This window comes from Scyliorhinus torazame, chromosome 4 (genome assembly GCF_047496885.1).
Source record: "Scyliorhinus torazame isolate Kashiwa2021f chromosome 4, sScyTor2.1, whole genome shotgun sequence".
In the NCBI taxonomy this organism is placed as follows: Eukaryota; Metazoa; Chordata; class Chondrichthyes; order Carcharhiniformes; family Scyliorhinidae; genus Scyliorhinus; species Scyliorhinus torazame.
The window spans coordinates 107,543,544-107,566,101 of record NC_092710.1 but is presented as its reverse complement, the minus strand read 5'-3'; the positions used below and the strand labels follow the sequence as shown (position 1 = coordinate 107,566,101).

Here is a 22,558-nt window from a genome sequence, read left to right as displayed (position 1 = left end):
GTTTCCTCTGGGTGCTCCAGTTTCCTCTCAAAGTCCAAAGACGTGGTTAGGTGGATTGGCCATGTTAAATTGCCCTTAGTGTCCAAAAAGAATAGGTGGGGTTACTGGGTTACGGGGATAGGGTGGAGGTGTGGGCTTAAGTAGGGTGCTCTTTCCAAGGGCCGGTGCAAGCTCGATGGGCTGGATGGCCTCCTTCTGCACTGTAAATTCAATGATTCTATGATTAGATGAGGATCTCTTTAGTGGTAGCAATATTTAAGAAACAAATTGTTTTTTAATAAATTTAGAGTACCCAATTATTTTTTTCCAATTAAGGGGCAATTTAGCGTGGCCAATCCACCTACCCTGCTCATCTTTGGGTAGTGGGGTGAGACCCATGCAGACACGGGGAGAATGTGCAAACTCCACATGGACAGTGACCCGGAGCCGCAATCGAACCCGGGTCCTCAGCGCCGTGAAGCACAGTGCTAACCACTACATCACCGGGCCATCCAAGAAACAAATTTTAATCAAATATTCACATTAATGAAATTGTCAGTATAAAATCTTCAGTTAATGATGACAAAACCTTGGGGAAATTTTCATGAACTTTGGTGGTAAAACTGGTCCATACAATTATTTGCAATGGGTTTCAAGCAAGCAGCCTGTTTTATACTGTTCCTGGTTTTCTTTATTGTTGATCTGTACCAGTATAAATCAATTTTTCATCTTCCCTCCCAGTCCTCTGGGAGTTCTTATATTGTATTAATAAATAGACGGAGGCCTATTTTGGAATAATCTTGACTTCCTTCGTATTGTTCCAGGATTTTCACAGCTTTCCCTGATGAGCATGAATATGGCCTACATCTTAACCTCACATTTCTTGCCAATGGACACCGTGTTAGAGAGGACCCCAAAATGTCTGGAAATAAGGCCTGGATCGTAATGCTCTCAGCTCAGAGTCACAGAGGTCTACAGTACAGAAAAGGCCCTTAGGCCATTTGCTCCATCAAATCTGCACCGGTCAGAAACAACCACTTAACTATTCCAATCATATTTGCCAGCACGTGGCCCAAGACCTTGTATGCCTTAGCATCACAAGTGCAAATCTAAATACTTTTAAAATATTATGCGGATCTCTGTCTCCATCACCTTTTCAGGCAGTCAGTTCCACACTCACACCACCCTCTGTGTGAAAAGGTTTTTCCTCACATCCACTCTAAACTTTTTGCCCCTTACCTTAAATTATGCCCCCTGGTCACTGATCCCTGGTCATTGAATTGAGAGTTTGTGAGGGCCCAGCATCAAACCAAAAAAGGAGCAAAGAATACATAGGCAATGTTTTCTGAGCAACATCAAAGCAATCTCCTTTTCCATATGCCTTGTGTCTGCTGTTTTCCAAAAGCAACAAGAAGAACTTGAAACAAGTGCCAGGCCTCCAGCTACACCTGTTTACATGTGCTACTTATCAAACATTGAGCACTGCCAAGATGTAGGCTCTGACTTGGCCAATTTTAACCTGCCGAGCAAATCTGGGCACAACTTAGCCTGGAGAAGTTACCCAACTGCCTATTGAAGTGCCTTGACAAATGGGGACTGGGACAAGTGTCATCTCTTCTCATTTTAAGAACAAAAAAAGAACAGTTTCCACCTAATGCAACTTTGTTAAGTAACTAGCAAAGTAAAACAAACCTGGAGGTTACCAGTTTGATCCCAGTCTGCCATGGCTTGTAATAATAATCTTTATTGTCACAAGTAGGCTTACATTAACACTGCAATGAAGTTAATGTGAAAAGCCCCGCGTCGCCACATTCTGGCACCTGTTCGAGTGCACAGAGGGAGAATTCAGAATTCTCAGCTGGTACGGGAATTGAACCCACACTGCTGGCCTTGTGATAGATATTATAAAATAGAAACTGCTGTAATTCTTTGACTTTTCCCAATTTCCAGATGGAACCGATTAATACACCCAATGAAAATTGTTTGCACAAAAATAAAGTTACATTTTCTGTAAAGTAGTTGCATATCTCTCACTTAAATGTGAGGTCACACAGCACAAAGCATCACGATACAGAAGGGCACAGGAAGAATTCAAGCCTAGATGTCAGCGGACACAAAATGTGTCCAATTTTATGGTCAGTGACACAACAATTATACTTACTGCTGACCCACAAAGGCTTAGGCACTGTTGTGGCAAAGATTCCCCTTTTCCAAACACAGTTTAAATCTCATGTCAATTCAAGGGGATCTTCAGGCATGCAGCAATAGTGATGTCAGCAAGCAGGTAATAATCATTAATTAATCAAAAAACCAACAGACCTGTCAATATCTATCAGGAGAGAAACAAGGTGAGGGCAGTATGGTGGCGCAGTGGTTAGCACTGGGACTACGCTGCTGAGGACTCGGGTTCAAATCCCGGCCTGGATCACTGTCCGTGTGGAGTTTGCACATTCTCCCTGTGACTGCGTGGTTTTCACCCCCACAATCCAAAGACATGCAGGTTAGGTGCACTGGCCACGCTAAATTGTCCCTTAATTGGAAAAAAAATAATTGGGTACTCTAAATTTTTTTAAAAAGGAGAGAAACAGGGTTAACTTTTGAATCATAGGCTCCATGACTCAAAACGCTAACTCTGCTTCTCTCCTGATAGACACTGCAAGCCTGCTGGGTTTCCCCAGCATCCTCTGTTCTTGTTTCGGATTCCAGCATCCGCAGTATTTTGCTCATTTAAGTAGCTAATCATATTGAAGTATTCTCACAGATAGAAAACCAGGAAGTTAAAAGCCTTGAATTCCTTTACATATGTAAAATTTCCAAATTATTTATGTTCGGATTAAGGTAGATACTTAAAAAAAACACAAACTTAAAAAAAATGTCATTTTAATTATCTGTGATTTTTAAAGAAATCTAACATGATTTAAATCTAAAATGATCTTTTCAGGGCAATGAGAGTATTTAGCAGTAATAATGAAGTTCGGTAATATTGATGAAAAGTGACATCTTGGCCAATCAAAGTTGATTGGTCAATCAGTTCGCAGCCTTTTGTCCTGTGGTATATATTGTCGTGATAGATTGAAATTTGGCATTTTTACTTTTGTCCTGATGAGTGCAAGACAAAAAACTTCAGCAACATTTCTCTCTTTTCAGCAGTATTCAAATCATGAAATTAGTACACTGTTAAAAAGCATAACTTATTCAGGGGTTTTCAGAGGCCACAACAACACAAGAGTGGAAGTATTCATCAGTTCATAGATTTCCTGTTGATTGCAAACTGGAGGGACTGACGTAGAAGCAGCCTAATCGGCACTCCCTGGAGAAGCATGCGATCACTGAAAACAACTTTGAGATTTCTATGTTGTCCTGTGCATGTGCAAAAGTTGGTATCAGTCTCAGTGGACTAATAGCAGTGAATGCAAACAGATTTACTATCATTATTATTCTGAAACTCATGCCATAATTTTTTCTTCATTGAGGAAGAAGGTCATATAGGGTGCAATCAAATTATTAATATAAAATCAGAAATTGTGACAACAGTAAAGAGGTAATTTGGTTCACCAAATCTGCTGTGGTGTTTTCTTCTACTTGAATTGTCGAGTCCAATCTAAATCTTCTGATTGCTCCTCACACACTTTAATATTCCTCCTCACAAACTGTCAAATTCCAATTTGAAAGGAATCTTTTGACTTTGCTTCAGCAATGTTTTGTGGCAAAAAATTCCACATTCAAACATACTCTTTTCTAAAGATTTTTTAAAATCACCCCTTCCCTTTTAATTCTCTTTATGTTATTAAATTCAAGTTGACCACTGAAAACAAATCATCACCTTATAATCTAGCTGCTTCGTCAAAATGTTGACAATCTCTACAAGGTCATGCCTGAAAATCTCAGCTCTAACTTCCTGAGTCTCTTCATGATTTTAGTCACACTGCTACCCAACACCAAATCCCCATTCCAAGTAACAGCAAAGTGAATTTATATTGCATTTCTTTCATTCCTTCTACATGCTTCCTTTAATCTCATATCCAATTTGGACATAATACTCCAACTACAGTTTAATTAAGGTCTAACTTAAATTCAACATGATCTCTGTGCTTTTATATTCTATGCCCATAGATATAAAATCAATTTGCCATCTTTGTGGAATTATTTAATTGTGCTGCACTCATCACATAAGAGTTCACTTTTGGACTCCATAGAAAATTAAGGTGAACTTCTATTCCTTACTCTAAAATGTACTATTTCTCATCACTTATGTCAGTTTAGGATTTCCAGGCTGGATTCCAGGTCCAGAAGGACTCAGAAAAGTCACTTTACAACTTTTAAGATTTGATGAGGAACTAATTCTTTACTTTCATAAATGCTACATGGAAACATTTTTTGCAAAGGAGGGATCAGCCTATTGCAATAAGATAACAATCCAGAAAATTGTCCAATAATGATAATTTCTTCAGGTATTCAAGGAAAAACATTGCCCCTTCTCCATTTTGGATTTTTGAAAATTATTTCTAAGTTTAAACACATGCATAATTGTTGTGTTCCAATTGGGTTTGTTTTGTGAGGGCCACGAAGAATCCAGCATAAGTTCATAGAGTCAAACAGAAAATAACTTTATTTACAACAATATGTACACAGTGGCAGTCGTTCACTACTGCTTCCTTCTCTATCCGGTACCACACTGGCCAGCTCAAAATATTCAGCTGCAACTACTAGTGATTGCCACTGGGGGAGCTCATATTCCCCAAGAAGCATTGGGTAACCAATTGTCCCCAGCCAATAGGATCCAGGCAGGTTATCACAGTTTACTATTATCAAGGCATTTCAAAGCTTGTCATGGAACCATAACGATGTTTGTTAATATTAGTTATGCCCTCATTACCCCCTGCTGTTCCACTCAAAGGAATGAACAGAAGCTGTTGGGAATTGAAACAAGGAAAAAACTATCATCTTTCTGCAATGTATTCTTGGAAAAGCTGGAAAATGGTTGTTTGTTATCTGACTGAACCCAACTACTGTATCATTAGCTTTTACTCCGTTAATTAAAAAGGGACATGTTTTTCTTATGTAACTTGCAGCACTAAAATTATCAATGAAAGTACTTAATAAAGTACTAAATAAAAATGGAAACGCAAAGACAATTGTGACTTGGTAGAGGAGTAACACCCTAGAATTAATATAATGAATTAAAATTTCATTAACGCTTTATCATGTTCAAAGTTAACATTAGTCATTTTAAAATTATCAAAACATTCCGTGTTACTTAGTGGTATTACAGTCAAGATTTATTTTCATTCTTGGAAATCAACTTGTTCCATGTAAGAGAATCAGGAAAATGTTCCACATGTCAACAATTATATATTGGGGAATCAATGCAAGAAATTTAAATTGTTGATTTATTCTCAGTCAGGTCAAAGTCATCTTGTGGTTTTGTGGTCAGATTTGCTTATAACATGCTTACAAAAGATATATTTCCTTCCTAGATAAAAATAACATGGGGATAGAGAAATTCCAGCAATTTTCCATAGAACGCAAGGCAAGTCAAGCCCCTAAAATGAAAAATGAATGCAAATTCTGCATTTTCCCATGAGATATTAGTCTCCTGAAATTTCATCGTGTCTAAATATTTTCAGATGTTTTCTAAGCTCACCAAAAATGTTAATAGTAATATCAAAAGAAATGTGCAGCTATTTATACATTCTGTTTAAGATTATGCTTTTTAAAATAAGTCCCAAAATGAATATCTGTCTTTATTATAGGACTCATTTATTCATCACCTAACTCTGACCACCCGAAAGATGGTGAACTTGGGAAGATGGTGCATGTGGAAAATGAACGTTGAACCTGGAGGCCTGTCTTGTCATTCAATGAGATCATGGCTGATTTGCAACCTAACCCCCTAAACTCATCTTTGCCCCAATGCGATGACAAGTCATTCTCCATCATTTCTAGGGTTCTACCGTAAAGATACTACCTGACAAACAACTTAAAATCTCCCCCATGTCTTATCTTCTCCTCTCAGAAATACATGTTGAGGCAGGGAAAGGAACCACCAGTTACCAAAGGCTATATTCAGTATGGGCTTTTCAGAAAAAATGTACTCACTGACTCCCTTCACATTTCTTCCTCAATGACTCCTGTTTATCCTCACTTTCATGCACCCATTGCATACCCCACCCTTAACCTTTACTACCCCATCCCTTTAAACATTGTCAGGGAGATAGAATATGAATTACACACACAGGGTTCAGCTTTTACTATTCTGTACCAACATTATACTCTAATGCAACCACTTGCTGTGCCAGTCCACACAAACCAACCCAATGACCTCCCTGAGCAAAGCTGACAGCTGAAGAATTAAATTTCCAGTGTCATATTTATGGAAGCATTACCCTGCAAAAATGCACATCAGGAAATCATGGTGTATGTCAATCTTCAATGCATAAACTGCTTGATTTCTTGTTTGGCACACCCAGTCTCAAGAATTCACCTTAGCAGTGTGCAAGTGGGAAGTTCGCCCAACAATCATTTAATGTAGGTATCGTCATGTTGTCAATTCACACTCACTGGGAAGTGGGTATGTCCACCTAAAGCTCATTTTATCCTCTGAAAAGGAGAAGCCGATCAGTTTGGATGAATCCATCTCTAAATCCCAGGAACACTGCAGCACACTGAGCCAATTACATGCAGAAGATCAACATCCAATGGATCTTTTTAAAAAAAAAGTATTTTGATTCCAAATTTGCAACATTTTTACAATTTACAAAGTAACAAATCCCACGCAACACATTAAACCCCCCATGCACCCATACCTCCGCCTCCCTCCACCCCCCCCCCCCCACCCCTCCCTCAAAATCAACAGTAACCAACTCTCCAAAATGCAAAATGAACAAACCTCAACTTTTTTGCAACCCATCACTCGCTCCCCTTAGAGCAAATTTCACCTTCTCCAGGGCTAAAAACTCCAGCAGGTCCCCCCGCTGCACCGAGGCACAGGCTGGAGAAGCTGACCTTCACAACAACAAGACCCGCCTGCAAGCAAGGCAAAGGCTAAAACATCTGTCGCTGTATCCGTCTGCAACTCTGGCCAGTCCGACACCCGAATGTGGCCTCCAGGGAACCGGGCTCCACATCTACATGCAAAACCCCCAGGTTGGTACTGAAAACTGCCCTCCAAAACCTTTCCAGCTTCGGGCAGGACCAAAACATATGTACATGATACACAGGACCCTTACCACATCGCTCACAGACTTCCTCCACCCCCTCAAACTGCTGGCCCATCCTTGACTTTGCCAGGTGTGCCATGTACACACCTACAGCTGTATCAGTCCCAGCCTCGCACACAAAGGCATTCACCCTCCACAGTACCTCACACCACAATCCCTCATCCAGCGCCGCCCCCAGCTCTTCCTCCCACTTAGCCTTAACCCCCTCCATGGACACCTTTCCTCCTCCAAAATCCTCCCTTAAATCATCGAGACAACCCCCCTCTCCAAACCGCCCCCCCCAACCGACCGCCATCTGCCGGCAGGGTATCACGTTGCCCACCCAAGGGCAACACTCACAGTAGCCCCTACAGGGTGGTGCCAGACGGGGGCCTTGGAGTGTACTGCTGGCATGGGCAGTGCCAGTCGAAGGTACCCCTGGCAGCAGGGACGCCCGCCAGAGCCAGAGGCCCCATGGGGCCAGGGGTGCGGGGATGGGGGAGGGATATGCGGGGGCAGAGTCTGCAGTGCCAACCAGGGCTACTATGTAGCCCGGTAGGTCTGATTAGGCATGTGGGCACGCACATGTTGGCCTTTCACCCCCTGCAGACAATGGATATTGGAATTCAACCAGCCATGGTGGCCTTCCTCTGGGTCTCTGCAGCCCTGGGGGATGCACTGCAGTTGTACGAGCTGGAGCTGCTCGAGGAGGAGGAAGCTGCAGCCGTGGAGCCTGCCGCAGAGGAACAGGAGGCAGCCACTGAGGATGGAGAGGCGGCCGCCTAAAAGACCAAGGTGGAGCAGGTGCAAAGGAGGCACTGCATGAAGCCTCGTGCGTACCGGCAGCGGCTGTCATCTGAGGACCAGCCGGATCGGGCGTGCCATTGAAGACACCGGTTGAGCAGAGGCACACCTGGCATCGTGAGGGAAGGGGGATTATCCACTCCCGGTGGCTGTTAAGGTGAAGGTTGCCCTGAACTTTCACACCACGGGGTCCTTCCAGATGCTGAGTACGGACCTGTTTGGAATCTCACAGAGCTTGGTGCTCAGGTGTTTCTGTCATGGAGACCCCAGTCAGTATAGAACATAGAACAGTACAGCACAGAACAGGCCCTTCGGTCCTCGATGTTGTGCCGAGCTTTGTCCGAAACCAAGATCAAGTTATCCCACTCCCAGTCATTCTGGTGTGCTCCATGTGCCTATCCAATAACCGCTTGAAAGTTCCTAAAGTGTCCGACTCCACTATCACAGCAGGCAGTCCATTCCACACCCTAACCACTCTCTGAGTAAAGAACCTACCTCGGACATCCCTCCTATATCTCCCATCCTGACTTTATCGTTATGCCCTCTTGTAACAGCTACATCCACCCGAGGAAATAGTCTCTGAACGGCCACTTTATCTATCCCCCTCATCATCTTATAAACCTCTATTAAGTCGCCTCTCATCCTCCTCCACTCCAAAGAGAAAAGCCCTAGCTCAGATTTACCAGGCAGCATCCTGGTAAATCTCCTTTGCACCCTTTCCAATGCTTCCACATCCTTCCTATAGTGAGGTGACCAGAACTGCACACAATACTCCAAATGTGGTCTAACCAGGGTCCTGTACAGTTGAAGCATAACCCCACAGCTCTTAAACTCAAGTCCCCTGTTAATAAACGCTAACACACTATAGGCCTTCTTCACGGCTCTATCCACTTGAGTGGCAACCTTCAGAGATCTGTGGACATGAACCCCAAGATCTCTCTGTTTCTTCACATTCCTCAGAACCCGGCCGTTGACCCTGTAATCCGCATTCAAATTTGTCCTACCAAAATGAATCACCTTGCACTTATCAGGGTTAAACTCCAGCTGCCATTTTTCGGCCCAGCTCTGCATCCTATCAATGTCTCTTTTCAGCCTACAACAGCCCTCCACCTCATCCACTACTCCACCAATCTTGGTGTCATCAGCAAATTTACTGACCCACCCTTCAGCCCCCCCCTCCAAGTCATTTATAAAAATCACAAATAGCAGAGGACCCAGCACTGATCCCTGTGGTACACCGTTGGTAACTGGTCTCCAGTCTGAACATTTTCCATCCACCACCACTCTCTGTCTTCTATGTGATAGCCAGTTACTTATTCAATTGGCCAAATTTCCCTCTATCCCACACCACCTTACTTTCTTCATGAGCCGACCATGGGGAACCTTATCAAATGCCTTACTGAAATCCATGTATACAACATCAACTGCTCTACCTTCATCTACACACTTAGTTACCTCCTCAAAGAATTCAATCAAATTTGAGGGGCAAATTACCGACCACCGAAGTAGGACTAACCGGCCTTAATTACCAGGGTCATTCCTATTTGCTTTCTTGAACAGAGGAACAACATTCGCCAATCTCCAGTCCTCTGGCACTACCCCGTGGACAGTGAGGGCCCAAAGATCAAAGCCAAAGGCTCTGCAATCTCATCCCTTGCCTCCCAATGAATCCTAGGATATATCCCATCTGGCCCAGGTGACTTGTTGACCCTCAGGTTTTTCAAAATTGCTAATATATCTTCCACAAATTGGGGGGGCAGTTGCCCCGGTACTTATTGCCCCTTATCAAACCATCACAACAAAATCACCCAACCCCAGATGAAACCCCCCCCCCCCCCCACCCTCCAGGCCCCCACACTACCCGCATATTCAAAAGTCTCCCATGAACATTACCCTCACTTTATGGTCTCTAATGAAGCCATTCACCTCCTCAGGGGTTTCAAAATAACACTCCCGGCCTTCAAAAGTAACCCACAATTTCGCCGGGTACAGTGCCCCAAACCAGTGGGGGAATTCAGAATGTCCAAGTCACCTAATAGCACATCTTTCGGGATTTGTGGGAAGAAACTGGAGCATCCGAAGAAAACTCACGCAGACATGGGGGAAATGTGCAGACTCTATACAGACAGTGACCCAAGCCGGAAATCGAACCTGGGACCCTGGAGCTTCCGAAGGGAAGCAAATTCAGGTATATGCAAGTGAGGGATTTTGTACGGAAGGAATAGAGACAGTTTCCCAAGCTGTCGGAGTAATCATTTTTGGAGTGGTTTCTGCTCCCGGATGTGGAAGGGGAGGGGAGGATTGGGGATGTTAATGGGTGGCTGGGGGAGCAGGGGGAAGTGCAGGTGGTGAGGATTAAGGAGAAATGGAAGGGGAGCTGGGGGGATAGGACGGGGAGTGTGGAGTGTGGCATGGATGAGTTTGATTCAGTTTAAGGTGGTACACAGGGTGCATATGACGCAGGTGAGGATGAGTGGGTTCTTCCAGGGGGTGGCAGTCAAGTGTGAGAAGTGTGGGCGAGGATCAGCAAATCACACGCATATGTTCTGAGGCTGTGAGATGTTGGAGAGGTACTGGGAGGGGTGTTTGGCATGTTATCGAAGATTGTGGGGGTAGAGGCCGGGCTGGACCCTATAGTGATGATTTGTGGGGTGTTGGAAATGCCAGAGCTGATGAAGGGGAGGAAGGCCGCAGTTGTGGCCTTCGCCTCTCTAGTTGCCCGGCGAAGGATTCTGCTGGAATGGCGCTCGACAACGCCACCTGGGTTGGCGGCCTGGATGGGGGATTTGCATGACCTTCACCAGCTGGAAAGGATTAAGTCTGAACTGAGGGGATCAGCGGAGGACATTGAGACACAGTGAGGACTGTTCATGACTATGTTTGAGGAATTGTCCAGGGAGTGGGGGGGGGGGGGGGGGGGGGGGGGGGGGGGGGAAAGGGGTGGGGGGGGGGAGAGGGGGGGGTGAAAAGAGGGGAAAACGTGCACAAATTGTGAACTGAGGTGTGGAGAATGTTCTTTGATTTATTTATGCTTTTGTACTTTTGAAAATGTTTGAAATTAAATACATTCTTTTAAAAAAGGAGCATGAATGAGCGGTACTTTGGCATCCTGAAGATGCGGTTCAGGTGCCTGGACCGCTCTGGAGGGGCCCTCCAGCATGACGCTGGGAGGGTCGCCCGCATTGTTGTGGCCTGCTGCATCCTCCACAATATCACTCAGCAGAGGAGCGACGTGCTGGAGGAGGAGGATGAACGCCAGGCCTCATCTGACGAGGAGGATGCAAGGGAGGGTGATGGACACAGGACATGGGCCCAGGCAGACACAGGAGGCCACATAATGTGAATGCCAGGACTTCTGTCTGGAAGCTAGAGGGGAGTCCAGACAGGGGCAGTGAAAAAAGTTACATCTGTAACACTTACCTGGAAGCTGCATATGCCCATTCCTGGAAGGAGAACAGCTGTGACCTGTGTTTAACCCCTCAGATCCATTAGCTGCAACTATTCATTCATTTCTAGTAGTGGGCTGCGATTGACAGCTTCCACAAAACAGCTGCAGCCTTGATTCATTCACCGGGCTTCATGGATGAGTGACTGTAAGTATTGAAACTCCAATGTTTACAAACAGCAACCACATCAAAGAATCCCTCAGAATTTCCACCATGCATAAATTTGCATGACAAAGAGAGTGTGCTGCCGGCAGGAACAGAGAATCTCAATGGCCGGAGAATTCCGGCTCATGGGCTGGATTCTCCGCACCCTCCGCCAGGGGCGGAGAATCGATGTTCCCGCAAGAAATCGGGACCAGCGCTGGTTCACCAATTCTGCGATCCCGAAAAGAGGCGTACTCGGGAAGTACGCAGTGCCGCCTGAGCCCTAGCTTTGGCCATTGCCAGAGGCCCGCTCAGCCATTCACCGCCCGACCAGCCGAAGTCCCAACGGCTCCAGCCGGTCGGGATACTCAGTCCGTGGCCACCCTGGTCCGGGGTGGCCAAACAGAGGGCAGGGGGAGCCTTATAGGCGGCCGGGAATGCTGGTGCAGGGGTTGAGGGTTGGGCGCACGGCTGATCTGGGGGTCTCTTTTGTGGGTCTAGCTCCACGGTCCAAGTTCGCCATGGAGGCTGCCGTGCGCATGCACGGCCTCTGACCCGGAAACGTGGGGGCCCGTTTCTGCAGCAAAAGTTACGAGATCTACTCTGGGTCCCTGCTAGCCCCATGCAGGGCTGGGAATTCGTGTCCCTATGAACCAAGTTTTTCTGGCGGAAAACTCTACCGTTTTGACACCGGCGTGGGGACATTGTCCCAGTAATGGAGAATGCAACATTGCAGGTTTGTTTGTTTTGTGTCAACAATATTGTTAATTTGTACACACATAAACCAACTTCAAGTGCACCACATTAAAATTAAAGTTTAGTTGTCAAGCAAACTTACTGAATGAAGTTATTATACATATAGAACATAGAACATTACAGTGCAGTACAGGCCCTTCGGCCCTCAATGTTGCACTGACCTGTGAAACCACTCTAAAGCCCATCTACACTATTCCCTTATCGTCCATATGTCTATCCAATGACCATTTGAATGTCCTTAGTGTTACATCTTTTCTGTAATATTTGATGGCCTTTCTTTTTCCAGATGAAACATGTGTAAAACTTCACAAAATCAGAAAAAAAACATTTTAATGGATCATATAAATATACTTAAAGTATGACATACGTACATAAACACCACCTACTTGATCATTTCCAAAATGAGATAGTCAATACATACCAGGATATTCTGGAATAAAAGTTCAAAAGGTATAATTAGACTGGCATTTAAAATATATTCATGCTCAATTTAATAATAGATCCAAAATAATAGATATCCCAACACAAAAAAAGGCACTGCCTCACTTTATACAGGAAAATTGGCAGTATTAACAGAAGACAAAAAGCTCAAACAGCAAAAACAGCACAACAGTCCCAGAAGTGAATGACGTTATGTATTAATAACTCAATGACTAAGATGCTGCAGCACTAGATGAAATTGATAAGTCTGGGCTCATGTCGTAGATGAGGGAGGGATGTTTCTACTCATTATTGTGTTTTTGTGGTATTGTTCCCCTAGCCCCAGTCATTTTTCCTGGATCCTAAGGTCGTTGCTATATTAAAGGCAGCCTCTATGCTGCTTGTGGGAAAAGCAATGCTTGGATCCCTTCAAATATTTAGTGCTATGCCTATGATAGCGACAACTATGCGAAGGAGAGCAATTACAAACAAATCCATGGCATATGGAGCCAAAGAGGAGAAATCTAAATGCACGGTAGTAACATGGTTTAGGTTAGGGGATAGATGAACAGTTCTGTAGCCTAAAATTGAGAATCCTATACTGATTATCTCTTAATTGCCAGATAAAGTATAGAATGGAATGGATACAAAATATTTCAGAGAAGAGAATAGCCAAATTTCATGGTCCATTTAGGAACCATTACATTAGGATGGGCCTGTGAAGGGAGTTCCAAGAATTAAGACACAGGTTAAAGATATATGTTATAACAATTTTGAGATTATGTCCATGCTACATGACAGTCTTTACTGGCAATATAGGCAATATGTGTGTGGCTGGAGAGAAAGCATGGGAGGAAAAAGTTCACATTTATGGGAGTCTCCAAACAATTAGCATCTTGTTTTTTGGTGTCTTGATCCCACCATAGCAACCTCAAATTGTATTTTGGAGTGTGTAGGTGATTTATTCAAGCGTGGGGCACCTTTCCGTTGTTTTGTATGATTGTGCAGCTGGTGCACGTACTTCATGGCCGTGCGGCTTACAGGAATCATTTCAGCATCACCTGATTTTACAGGGTGAAATTCATTTGCGTACTGTGTGTCACAACAATGCAGAAAAAATACGAACGCCGTGTTTTTGTGCTCGTGTATGTCATGAGTGCAAATGGCGATGTGGGTACAAAATCCCATGAATGTTGGAAAATTATTATCTCATAATAGCCCTGGGGGTAAAGGAACATGCCCAAGCAGTATCCTGACATTGCCCCCGGCACTTTCCCCGGGAAACTTGCCACTTCACCCTGCTACCCTAGAACCAGACATTGCTGGCTCTATCAGGCCCTACCCCATCACCATTATGGCGTAGACTACGCATCCAAATTTGTCCTGCCCAAACTGCCAGAATATCCGAAGAGAAAACCCCTCAGCCAGCACACTGTATACAGAGGGGAAAATTCTGCGCTGAATTATGTGCGGAAATATTGCACTTTTAATCGTGCTCGGTGCAAAGGCGGAGAATGGGGTGTCAAATCCGCGATTGGGTTCGTCCCGTGATTCTCCGCGTACCGGAGAATCGCCGCCAGTCGCGCGCACGTGGTCGACGCGGCGCCGGTCGGGGGCCATTGAAAGAGACCCCCGCGACGATTCTCTGCCGGCAGCTGGCCGAGTTCCGCCAGCGTGGTTCTAACATGGTTCCATCCAGCGGGAGGTCGGAGTCGCGGCTACGGTGGCCACCCTGGTGGGGGGCGGGGGGATCTGTCACCAGGGGGTCTCCAGGACGGCCAGGCTCGCGATCGGGGGCTGCCGATCAACAGGCGTGTCATCTGGGGGGGGGGGCCTATTTCTTCGGCGCCGGCCCGCTGTGTTGGTCCGTCATGTTGCGCAGGGCCGGTGCCGCAGGCGGCCGGCGCGTGCATGCGTGGACACGCGGCCGGAAGTGCAGGGCGCTGTATCGGTTGCTAGAGCTGCGTGGAGCACTCCGGGGCCCTGCAAGCCCCCTTCAAAATGGAGAATCATTCCAGACTTTTGTGGTATTATAGGTATTACGGTACCTGATAGACTAAAGCACCATTGGTGGAAACTGTATGTTTTCTATAGGCTAGAGTGTATAATAGCTCCGCCCTGATAGACGGGGAAGAAGAACCCGTGCTGTCCCAGCAGCCCTCATTCTGTACCTGAGCTGCTGCGGAAACATCTCGCTTATTAAAGCCTTCAGTTGGACTACAACTTCGCTTTAGTGGTCATTGATCATGCATCAATTTAATAAGCTAGAATTTTAAGAGAAAAGGATGGAGCTCCGAATCAAGCCGGAGTGTCTGCAACTTAGCCCCCACGCGGCAAACTTTAAGCACTGGCTGGCGTGTTTTAAAGGGTATCTCGAGACGGCCGAAAACGCACCCACAGGAGAGTAGAAACTGCACGTCCTGCACTCAAGGGTGAGCCCGGAGATTTACACCCTCATCGAGGAAGCGGAAGACTTCGATGCAGCAATTGAGCTGTTAAAAAGACACTATATTCGCCCGGTAAACCAGGTCTACGCCAGGCACCTGCTTGCAACAAGGCGACAAACCCCTGGGGAATCGCTGGAGGAATTCTACCGCGCACTCCTGGTGCTAGGAAGAAGCTGCGGCTGGCCGCAAGTGTCGGCACGCAAACACACGGAACTCTTAGTCCGGGACACTTTCGTGGCAGGTATGCTTTCATCACAAATCCGCCAGCGCCTGTTAGAGAAGGACACCCTGGGTCTCCGGGAGGTACAGGCCCTTGCAGGCTCCCTGGACGTGGCCTCCAGGAACGCCCGCGCCGACGTTCTCGACCGCGTGGCAGCCCCCTGGGCAGCGTGAAACCCCGCCGCAGCTGACCCTGAGACTTCCCCCGTTCCCCCACAGGCCTGCGCTGCAAGGCTGCCTGGCAACCCCGAGGGGCCCCGCTGCTACCTTTGCGGGCAGGCAAAGCACCCCCGCCAGCGCTGCCCGGCCCGCCCATCCACCTGCAATGGATGCGGCAAAAAGGGCCATTTCGTGGGGGTATGTCAGGCCCAAGCGGTGGCCACGGGCTCCAGCTGCGAAAGCAGACCGCAACCACAAAGTTCTCCATGAGCCCCGTGCGGCCAGCGGTCGCCGCCACCTCCATATCCCAGGGCCACGTGCGGACCCCGGGCGCCGCCATCTTGTTCCACGGACGCCACGTTGGAGGGATGTGCGCCGCCATTTTGTGCACCCCCGACCATGTGCGACCAATGGGATACGCCACCTTGGATGAACCCCCAGGACCCCAGCTCGGCCGACCACACACTGCCCGAACAGAACTCTCAACTACTGCGATTGGCCTCGGTGACTCTGGATCAGTCTCGACCTCGAACACTCTCAACCACTACGACGACCGTTTTCATCAACGGGCACGAGACGTCCTGTCTAATCGACTCTGGGAGCACGGAGAGCTTCATACTCCCCGACATGGTAAGGCGCTGTTCCCTCCTCATCCACCCTGTTAATCAAAAAATCTCACTGGCCTCCGGTTCCCATTCAGTTGAGATAAAGGGGTTTTGTGTAGCAAACCTCATAATCCAGGGAAGGGAGTTCAAAAATTTCCGTCTCTACGTCCTTCCCCACCTCTGCGCGGCTACACTCCTGGGTTTAGACTTCCAGTGTAACCTTCAAAGTCTGACCTTCCCATTCGGCGGCCCGACACCCCCCCTTTACTGTCTGCGGCCTTGCGACCCTTAAGGTCGACCCGCCTTCCCTGTTTGCGAACCTCACCCCGGATTGCAAACCCGTCGCCACAAGGAGCAGACGCTACAGTGCCCGGGACCGGATCTTTATTAGGTCAGAGGTCCATAGGCTACTGAGGGAAGGAGTCATTGAAGCCAGTAACAGCTCCTGGAGAGCTCAAGTAGTGGTGGTAAAGACCGGGGAGAAGCATAGGATGGTCATCGACTACAGTCAGACCATCAACAGGTTTACGCAGCTGGACGCGTACCCTCTCCCCCGCATATCCGACCTGGTAAACAGGATTGTGCATTATAAGGTCTTCTCCACGATGGATCTCAAGTCCGCCTACCACCAGCTCCCCATCCGCATTAGTGACCGCAAATACACTGCCTTCGAGGCAGACGGGCGGCTCTGTCACTTCTTAAGGGTTCCCTTTGGTGTCACTAACGGGGTCTCGGTCTTGCAACGAGAGATGGACCGAATGGTTGACGGGTACGGTTTACGGGCAACATTCCCGTATCTCGATAATGTCACCATCTGCTGCCACGACCAGCAGGACCACGACACCAACCTCCGAAAATTTCTCCAGACCGCTAAAATCCTTAACCTAACATACAATAAGGATAAATGCGTGTTTAGCACCGACCGTCTAGCCATTCTCGGCTACGTAGTGCGAAATGGAGTTATAGGCCCCGACCCTGAACGCATGCGCCCCCTTATAGAGTTCCCCCTCCCTCACTGCTTCAAGGCCCTGAAACGCTGCCTAGGGTTTTTTAGCTACTACGCCCAGTGGGTCCCCAACTATGCGGACAAGGCCTGTCCCCTGATCCAATTCACAGCTTTTCCCCTGTCGATAGAGGCCCGCCAGGCCTTCAGCCGCATCAAAGCAGACATTGCAAAGGCCACAATGCACGCCATCGACGAGTCCCTCCCCTTCCAGGTCGAGAGCGATGCGTTCGACGTAGCTCTGGCGGCCACCCTCAACCAAGCGGGCAGACCCGTGGCCTTCTTCTCCAGTATCCTCCATGCTTCCGAAATCCGCCACACCTCAGTCGAAAAGGAGGCCCAGGCCATAGTAGAAGCTGTGCGACATTGGAGGCATTACCTGGCCGGCAGGAGATTCGCTCTCCTCACTGACCAACGGTCGGTTGCTTTCATGTTCGATAATGCACAGCGGGGCAAGATAAAAAAATGATAAGATCTTGCGGTGGAGGATCGAACTCTCCACCTACAACTACGAGATCTTGTATCGTCCCGGGAAGCTGACCAAGCCTCCTGACGCCCTGCCCCACGGCACATGTGCCACCGCACAAGTGGACCGCCTCCGAGCCCTCCACGAGGATCTCTGCCACCTGGGGGTCACTCACTTTTTCCACTTCGTCAAGACCCGCAACCTGCACTACTCCATCGAGGAGGTCAGAACTGCCACCAGGGACTGCCAAATCTGCGCGGAGTGCAAACCACACTTCTACCGGCCAGAGAGAGTGCACCTGATAAAGGCTTCCCATCCCTTTGAACGCCTCAGCATGAACTTCAAAGGCCCCCTCCCCTCTACTGACCGCAACACGTACTTCCTGAACGTGATTGACAAGTACTCCCGGTTCCCATTCGCCATCCCCTGCCCCGACATGATCGCCACCACCGTCATCAAGGCCCTCCATAACATCTTTGCACTGTTCGGGTTCCCCGCTTACATACACAGTGATAGGGGGTCCTCCTTTATGAGCGCCGAACTGCATCAATTCCTGCTCAGCAAGGGCATCGCATCAAGCAGGACGACCAGTTACAACCCCCGGGGAACAGACAGGTAGAGAGGGAGAACGGAACGGTCTGGAAGACCGTCCTACTGGCCCTACGGTCCAGGAACCTCCCAGTCTCCCGCTGGCAAGAAGTCCTCCCGGATGCCCTCCACTCCACCCGGTCACTACTCTGTACGACCACCAATCAGACACCTCACAAACGTCTCCTTGTCTTCCCTAGGAAGTCCTCCTCTAGGACCTCGCTCCTGACCTGGCTGGCAGCACCCGGACCCATCCTGCTCCGAAAACACGTGCGGGTGCACAAGTCGGACCGGTTGGTCGAGAGGGTCCATCTGCTCCATGCTAACCCCCAGTACGCCTTTGGCGTACCCCGACAGCCAACAAGATACGGTCTCCCTACGGGACCGGGCGCCGACGGAACTCCACGCACATTCCAGCCACCAGTCCCACCCTCCCCTCCACCGCAGCACCTTACTGGAGGATCGGTCCTTCCACCGCCCCCGTCCAGGCCCCCCCACCCACTGACACCCCCCGCAGGCGCTCCCTTCCCTGGTCAGCCGTTTTCCCCACCAGCGCCGTCTAGGGGTGATGAAGCTGCAATGGAGATCGAAGCCACGCTCACGGAGTCACAGACGCCCGAGCCTCCACCGGAGTCACCACCGAGGCTCCGACGATCACAGAGAACGACCAGGGCACCCGATCAACTGATTGCTTCATTTTAACTGTAATCTGTGTGGTGGTATGTATTAGGGGTAATACGGTACACCACGTGTCGACAGGCTATTGGTGGAGGGATGCCAGGTCCTGATAGGATCTGCCACCTACTGGACTCCACCCAGAAATGCCGGTATAAGAACCCAGTTTTTCCCTCCATTTCCCTCAGCAGTTGCATTCTGTAACCACGCTGCTGGGGATAAAGTTCTGCTTAATAAAGCCTTCAATTGACATTACCTCAACCTGCCTCGCGTCATATTGACGGTGCTACAATCTGTAAATATAAAACACCAAATGTACATGGCCGCCATACTTGTAAATATTTACTAAACACTGTACGGAGGTATTACGGTACCTCCATAACTAATTATACCATGTTGTTATGTTTTGTAGTTTCTGGCCACCACTCCCGCCGGACTCTTTTTTAACAGGGGGTGAATGTGGTATTATAGGTATTACAGTACCTGAGAGGCGAAAGCACCATTGGTGGAAACTGTATGCTTTCTATTGGCTAGAGTGTATAATAACTCCGCCTTGATAGGCGGGGTATAAGAACCCGTGCCGCCCAGCAGCCCTCATTCTGTATCTTAGCTGCTGGGGAAACATCTAGCTTATTAAAGCCTGCAGTTGGACTACAACTTCGCTTTAGTGGTCATTGATCGTGCATCAACTTTCTAGAAAAATGTCCGGAGTGATCTGCGCCCGTTTTCTCGCAGGCATGGGGACGTAGCCCCATTATTGGAGAATTCCACCCGTGTACCGTTGTATATTTAGACTAACAGTATAAAAGATTTAGATTGCAAATGCACGTGGGGTGAAAGCAACATTAACAAGGTTTATTAAATATGTCTACACTGTAGAAAGGCTGGTACTAGACTAAGGGCAAAAGCCTGCAAAGTAGCCGATGATGTCAAGCATGTCACGTGACTAGGTTCTTAAAGAGATATTTCACACAACTACAAAAACCCATATATAACAGCCCTCCCCCTTTACTTCTAACGTTCAACACAACTTATAACGAATATTTTAACATAGTCATTTACATAGAGACAAACGTTCAGGCATCAAATTAATACATTATAATAAGCAGACCCGTTGGGCAGTATCAGAGGCATCATGGGGATCTTAGAGGAATTTGGGTCGGTTTCCGGGATACAAGTTGAAATATAGGAAAGAGAAAGGTGTTCCCGATTGAGACGAGGGGGTAGGAAAGGAGGTTAGGAGAGTTGCCGTTTAGGGTGGTGGTGGTGGTGGGGGGGGCAGTGGAGGCAGCAGTGGGGCTGGAGGGTGCCTTGGTGTGGGCATCGATCTGCGACAACCTTAGGTTTACGCCAGGGGGCTGGATGCGAGATTTCGGGGGTGACGGCAGGCAGGGATTGAGCGATTTGGCGATCTGTTTGTCGGGGACAAATTTGCAAAGTTGGAGGGCCTGAAGGAAGAGTATGAGTTGCCCGGGGGAATGGCTTTAGGTACCTGCAAGTCTGAGACTTTGTAAGGAGGTACCGTCCTTTCCTGGGCTGCCGCCCCTGGAGTTGTAAGACAAGGTGCTGTCGAGGGACGAGACAGGGGAGGGGAAGGTGTCCGATGTGTATAAGCAGTTGATGGATTGGGATGCAGCGCTGGTGGGGGACATAAAGCATAAGTGGGGAAGGAGCTGGGAGGGGAGGTGAGGGCTGAGACATGGGCAGAGGCCTTGCGGAGGATCAACGCAGCCTCGCTGTGTGGGCAGCACGGTAGCATTGTGGGTAGCACAATTGCTTTACAGCTCCAGGGTCCCAGGTTCGATTCCGGCTTGGGTCACTGTCTGTGCGGAGTCTGCACGTTCTCCCCGTGTGTGCGTGGGTTTCCTCCGGGTGCTCCGGTTTCCTCCCACAGTCCAAAGATGTGCAGGTTAGGTGGATTGGCCATGATAAATTGCCCTTAGTGTCCAAAATTGCCCTTAGTGTTGGGTGGGGTTACTGGGTTATGGGGATAGGGTGGAGGTGTTGACCTTGGGTACGGTGCTCTTTCCAAGAGCCGGTGCAGACTCGATGGGCCGAATGGCCTCCTTCTGCACTGTAAATTCTATGTGAGGCTAAGCCTCATCCAGTTCAAAGTGATACATAGGGCACATATGACGGTGGCAACGATGAGTAGATTCTTTGAGGGGGTAGAGAATAGACGTGGGCAGTGCGCCGGGAGTCCCACGAATCACGTCCACATGTTCTGGGCCTGTTCTAGACTGAGAGGGTTCGGCAGGAGTTCTCAGACATGATGCCAGAGGTGCTTGGCGTGGAGGTGGTGACGAGTCTAGAGTTGGCAATATTTTGGGTGTTGGAAGACCCGGGAGATCATGGGGTGAGAGATACCAATGTTCTGGCCTTTGCTTCCATGATAGCCCCGGAGACGGATTTTGCTCGGGTGCCGGACCTGGAGCCGCAGAAAGTGGGAGTGTGGGTGAGCGACCTGACGGAATTCCTGAGGCTGGTGAAGGTTAAGTTCATCTTGAGGGGGTCGGTGGATGGGTTCACCCAGAGGTGGAAGCGTTTATTGATTTCTCTAAGGGGGTTTGAGGGGTCAGCAGGGGTGGGGGGATAATAGAGTTAAAATGGGGAAGGCAGGATGTGAGAACGGGGTGGTATTAGGGGAGCAGGGCGGAGTGGGCGTTGGTTGTTTAGAAAGTTATTTGGTGGCTCTTATGCTTTTGTTTGTTTATATAAAATGCCTTGAATAAAATATTTTTAAAAAAATTACATTATAACACAATTAATAAGTTGGGCAATCAGGTGGGCGTCTATTTCTTACTGGTAGTCGCGCACTTCCGGGACTTTGTTACACTTGACTTTAGATGCATTTTCACATTCTCCAGTAAATGTCTCTACCCTGGAAGAAGTTACAGTCTCTTTTCAGCGGGGAGACCAGTAGTAGCAGGTACTCGAAGTTACAGTCAGATGGAACAGAGACCATTACCTCTTGAAGCAGTTCTGGCACTGGCACACTACTGCGTGTTGACAATAATTGATTTGCATGGCATCTCCACATGGGTTCGTCTGTCGATTGGACCATGTAAGATATTGGATCTGTCTGGGCCAATACCGTCACGGGGACCCACTTTTCACCAGCGCTATCACTTGTTCTCATTGTTGAAACAAGATTTTCTTGGAGTTACTTTCTCGCCTCAAGATCTGTGACTGTTGGTTTCGCTCTATTATGTCAGATGTCTCCTCTGGCAAGGGTAAATCTAAGGTAGTCCTCAGCTTCCTTTTCATCAATAACAAAGCTGGGTAACTTTGTGCAGTCGCATGTGTAATATTTTGTCATGTTGCTAAAAACTTGTTCACACAACGATTAAGTGATCCTTGGCCCTTGGAAGCTTTCAGTGCATGCATCAAAGATTGGGCAAACCTTTGGGCTAACCATTCATGGATGGGGGTAAGATGCTGATTTACATGTTCAACACACATCTTTAAGTAGTCTTCACACCCTTGGGCTGCAAACTGTGGACCATTATCGCTCACATTCTGCTCTGATTTTCCAAATCTCACAAAGGTCTTGTTGGGTTTCTCAATCGTTTGTTCCACAGTGGTTGACTTCATCAGGACCACCTCAGGCCACTTAGAGTGTGTGTCTATAATGACCATGAATGTGCC

The 22,558-nt window shown here is 47.9% G+C and overlaps 1 protein-coding gene across 1 annotated transcript in view; it reads right to left on the bottom strand.

Moving 5' to 3' along the window:
- The window catches only part of col21a1 (collagen, type XXI, alpha 1), a 485,509-nt gene that overhangs the window by 329,820 nt on the left and 133,131 nt on the right, over window positions 1-22,558 (bottom strand). The window contains exons 9-10 of the mRNA XM_072498439.1: window positions 21,673-21,702; window positions 3,855-3,862 (exon numbers count right to left, since the gene is read on the bottom strand). Coding sequence (XP_072354540.1) covers window positions 3,855-3,862; window positions 21,673-21,702 — 38 coding nt within the window. The remainder of the gene's footprint in view (window positions 1-3,854; window positions 3,863-21,672; window positions 21,703-22,558) is intronic.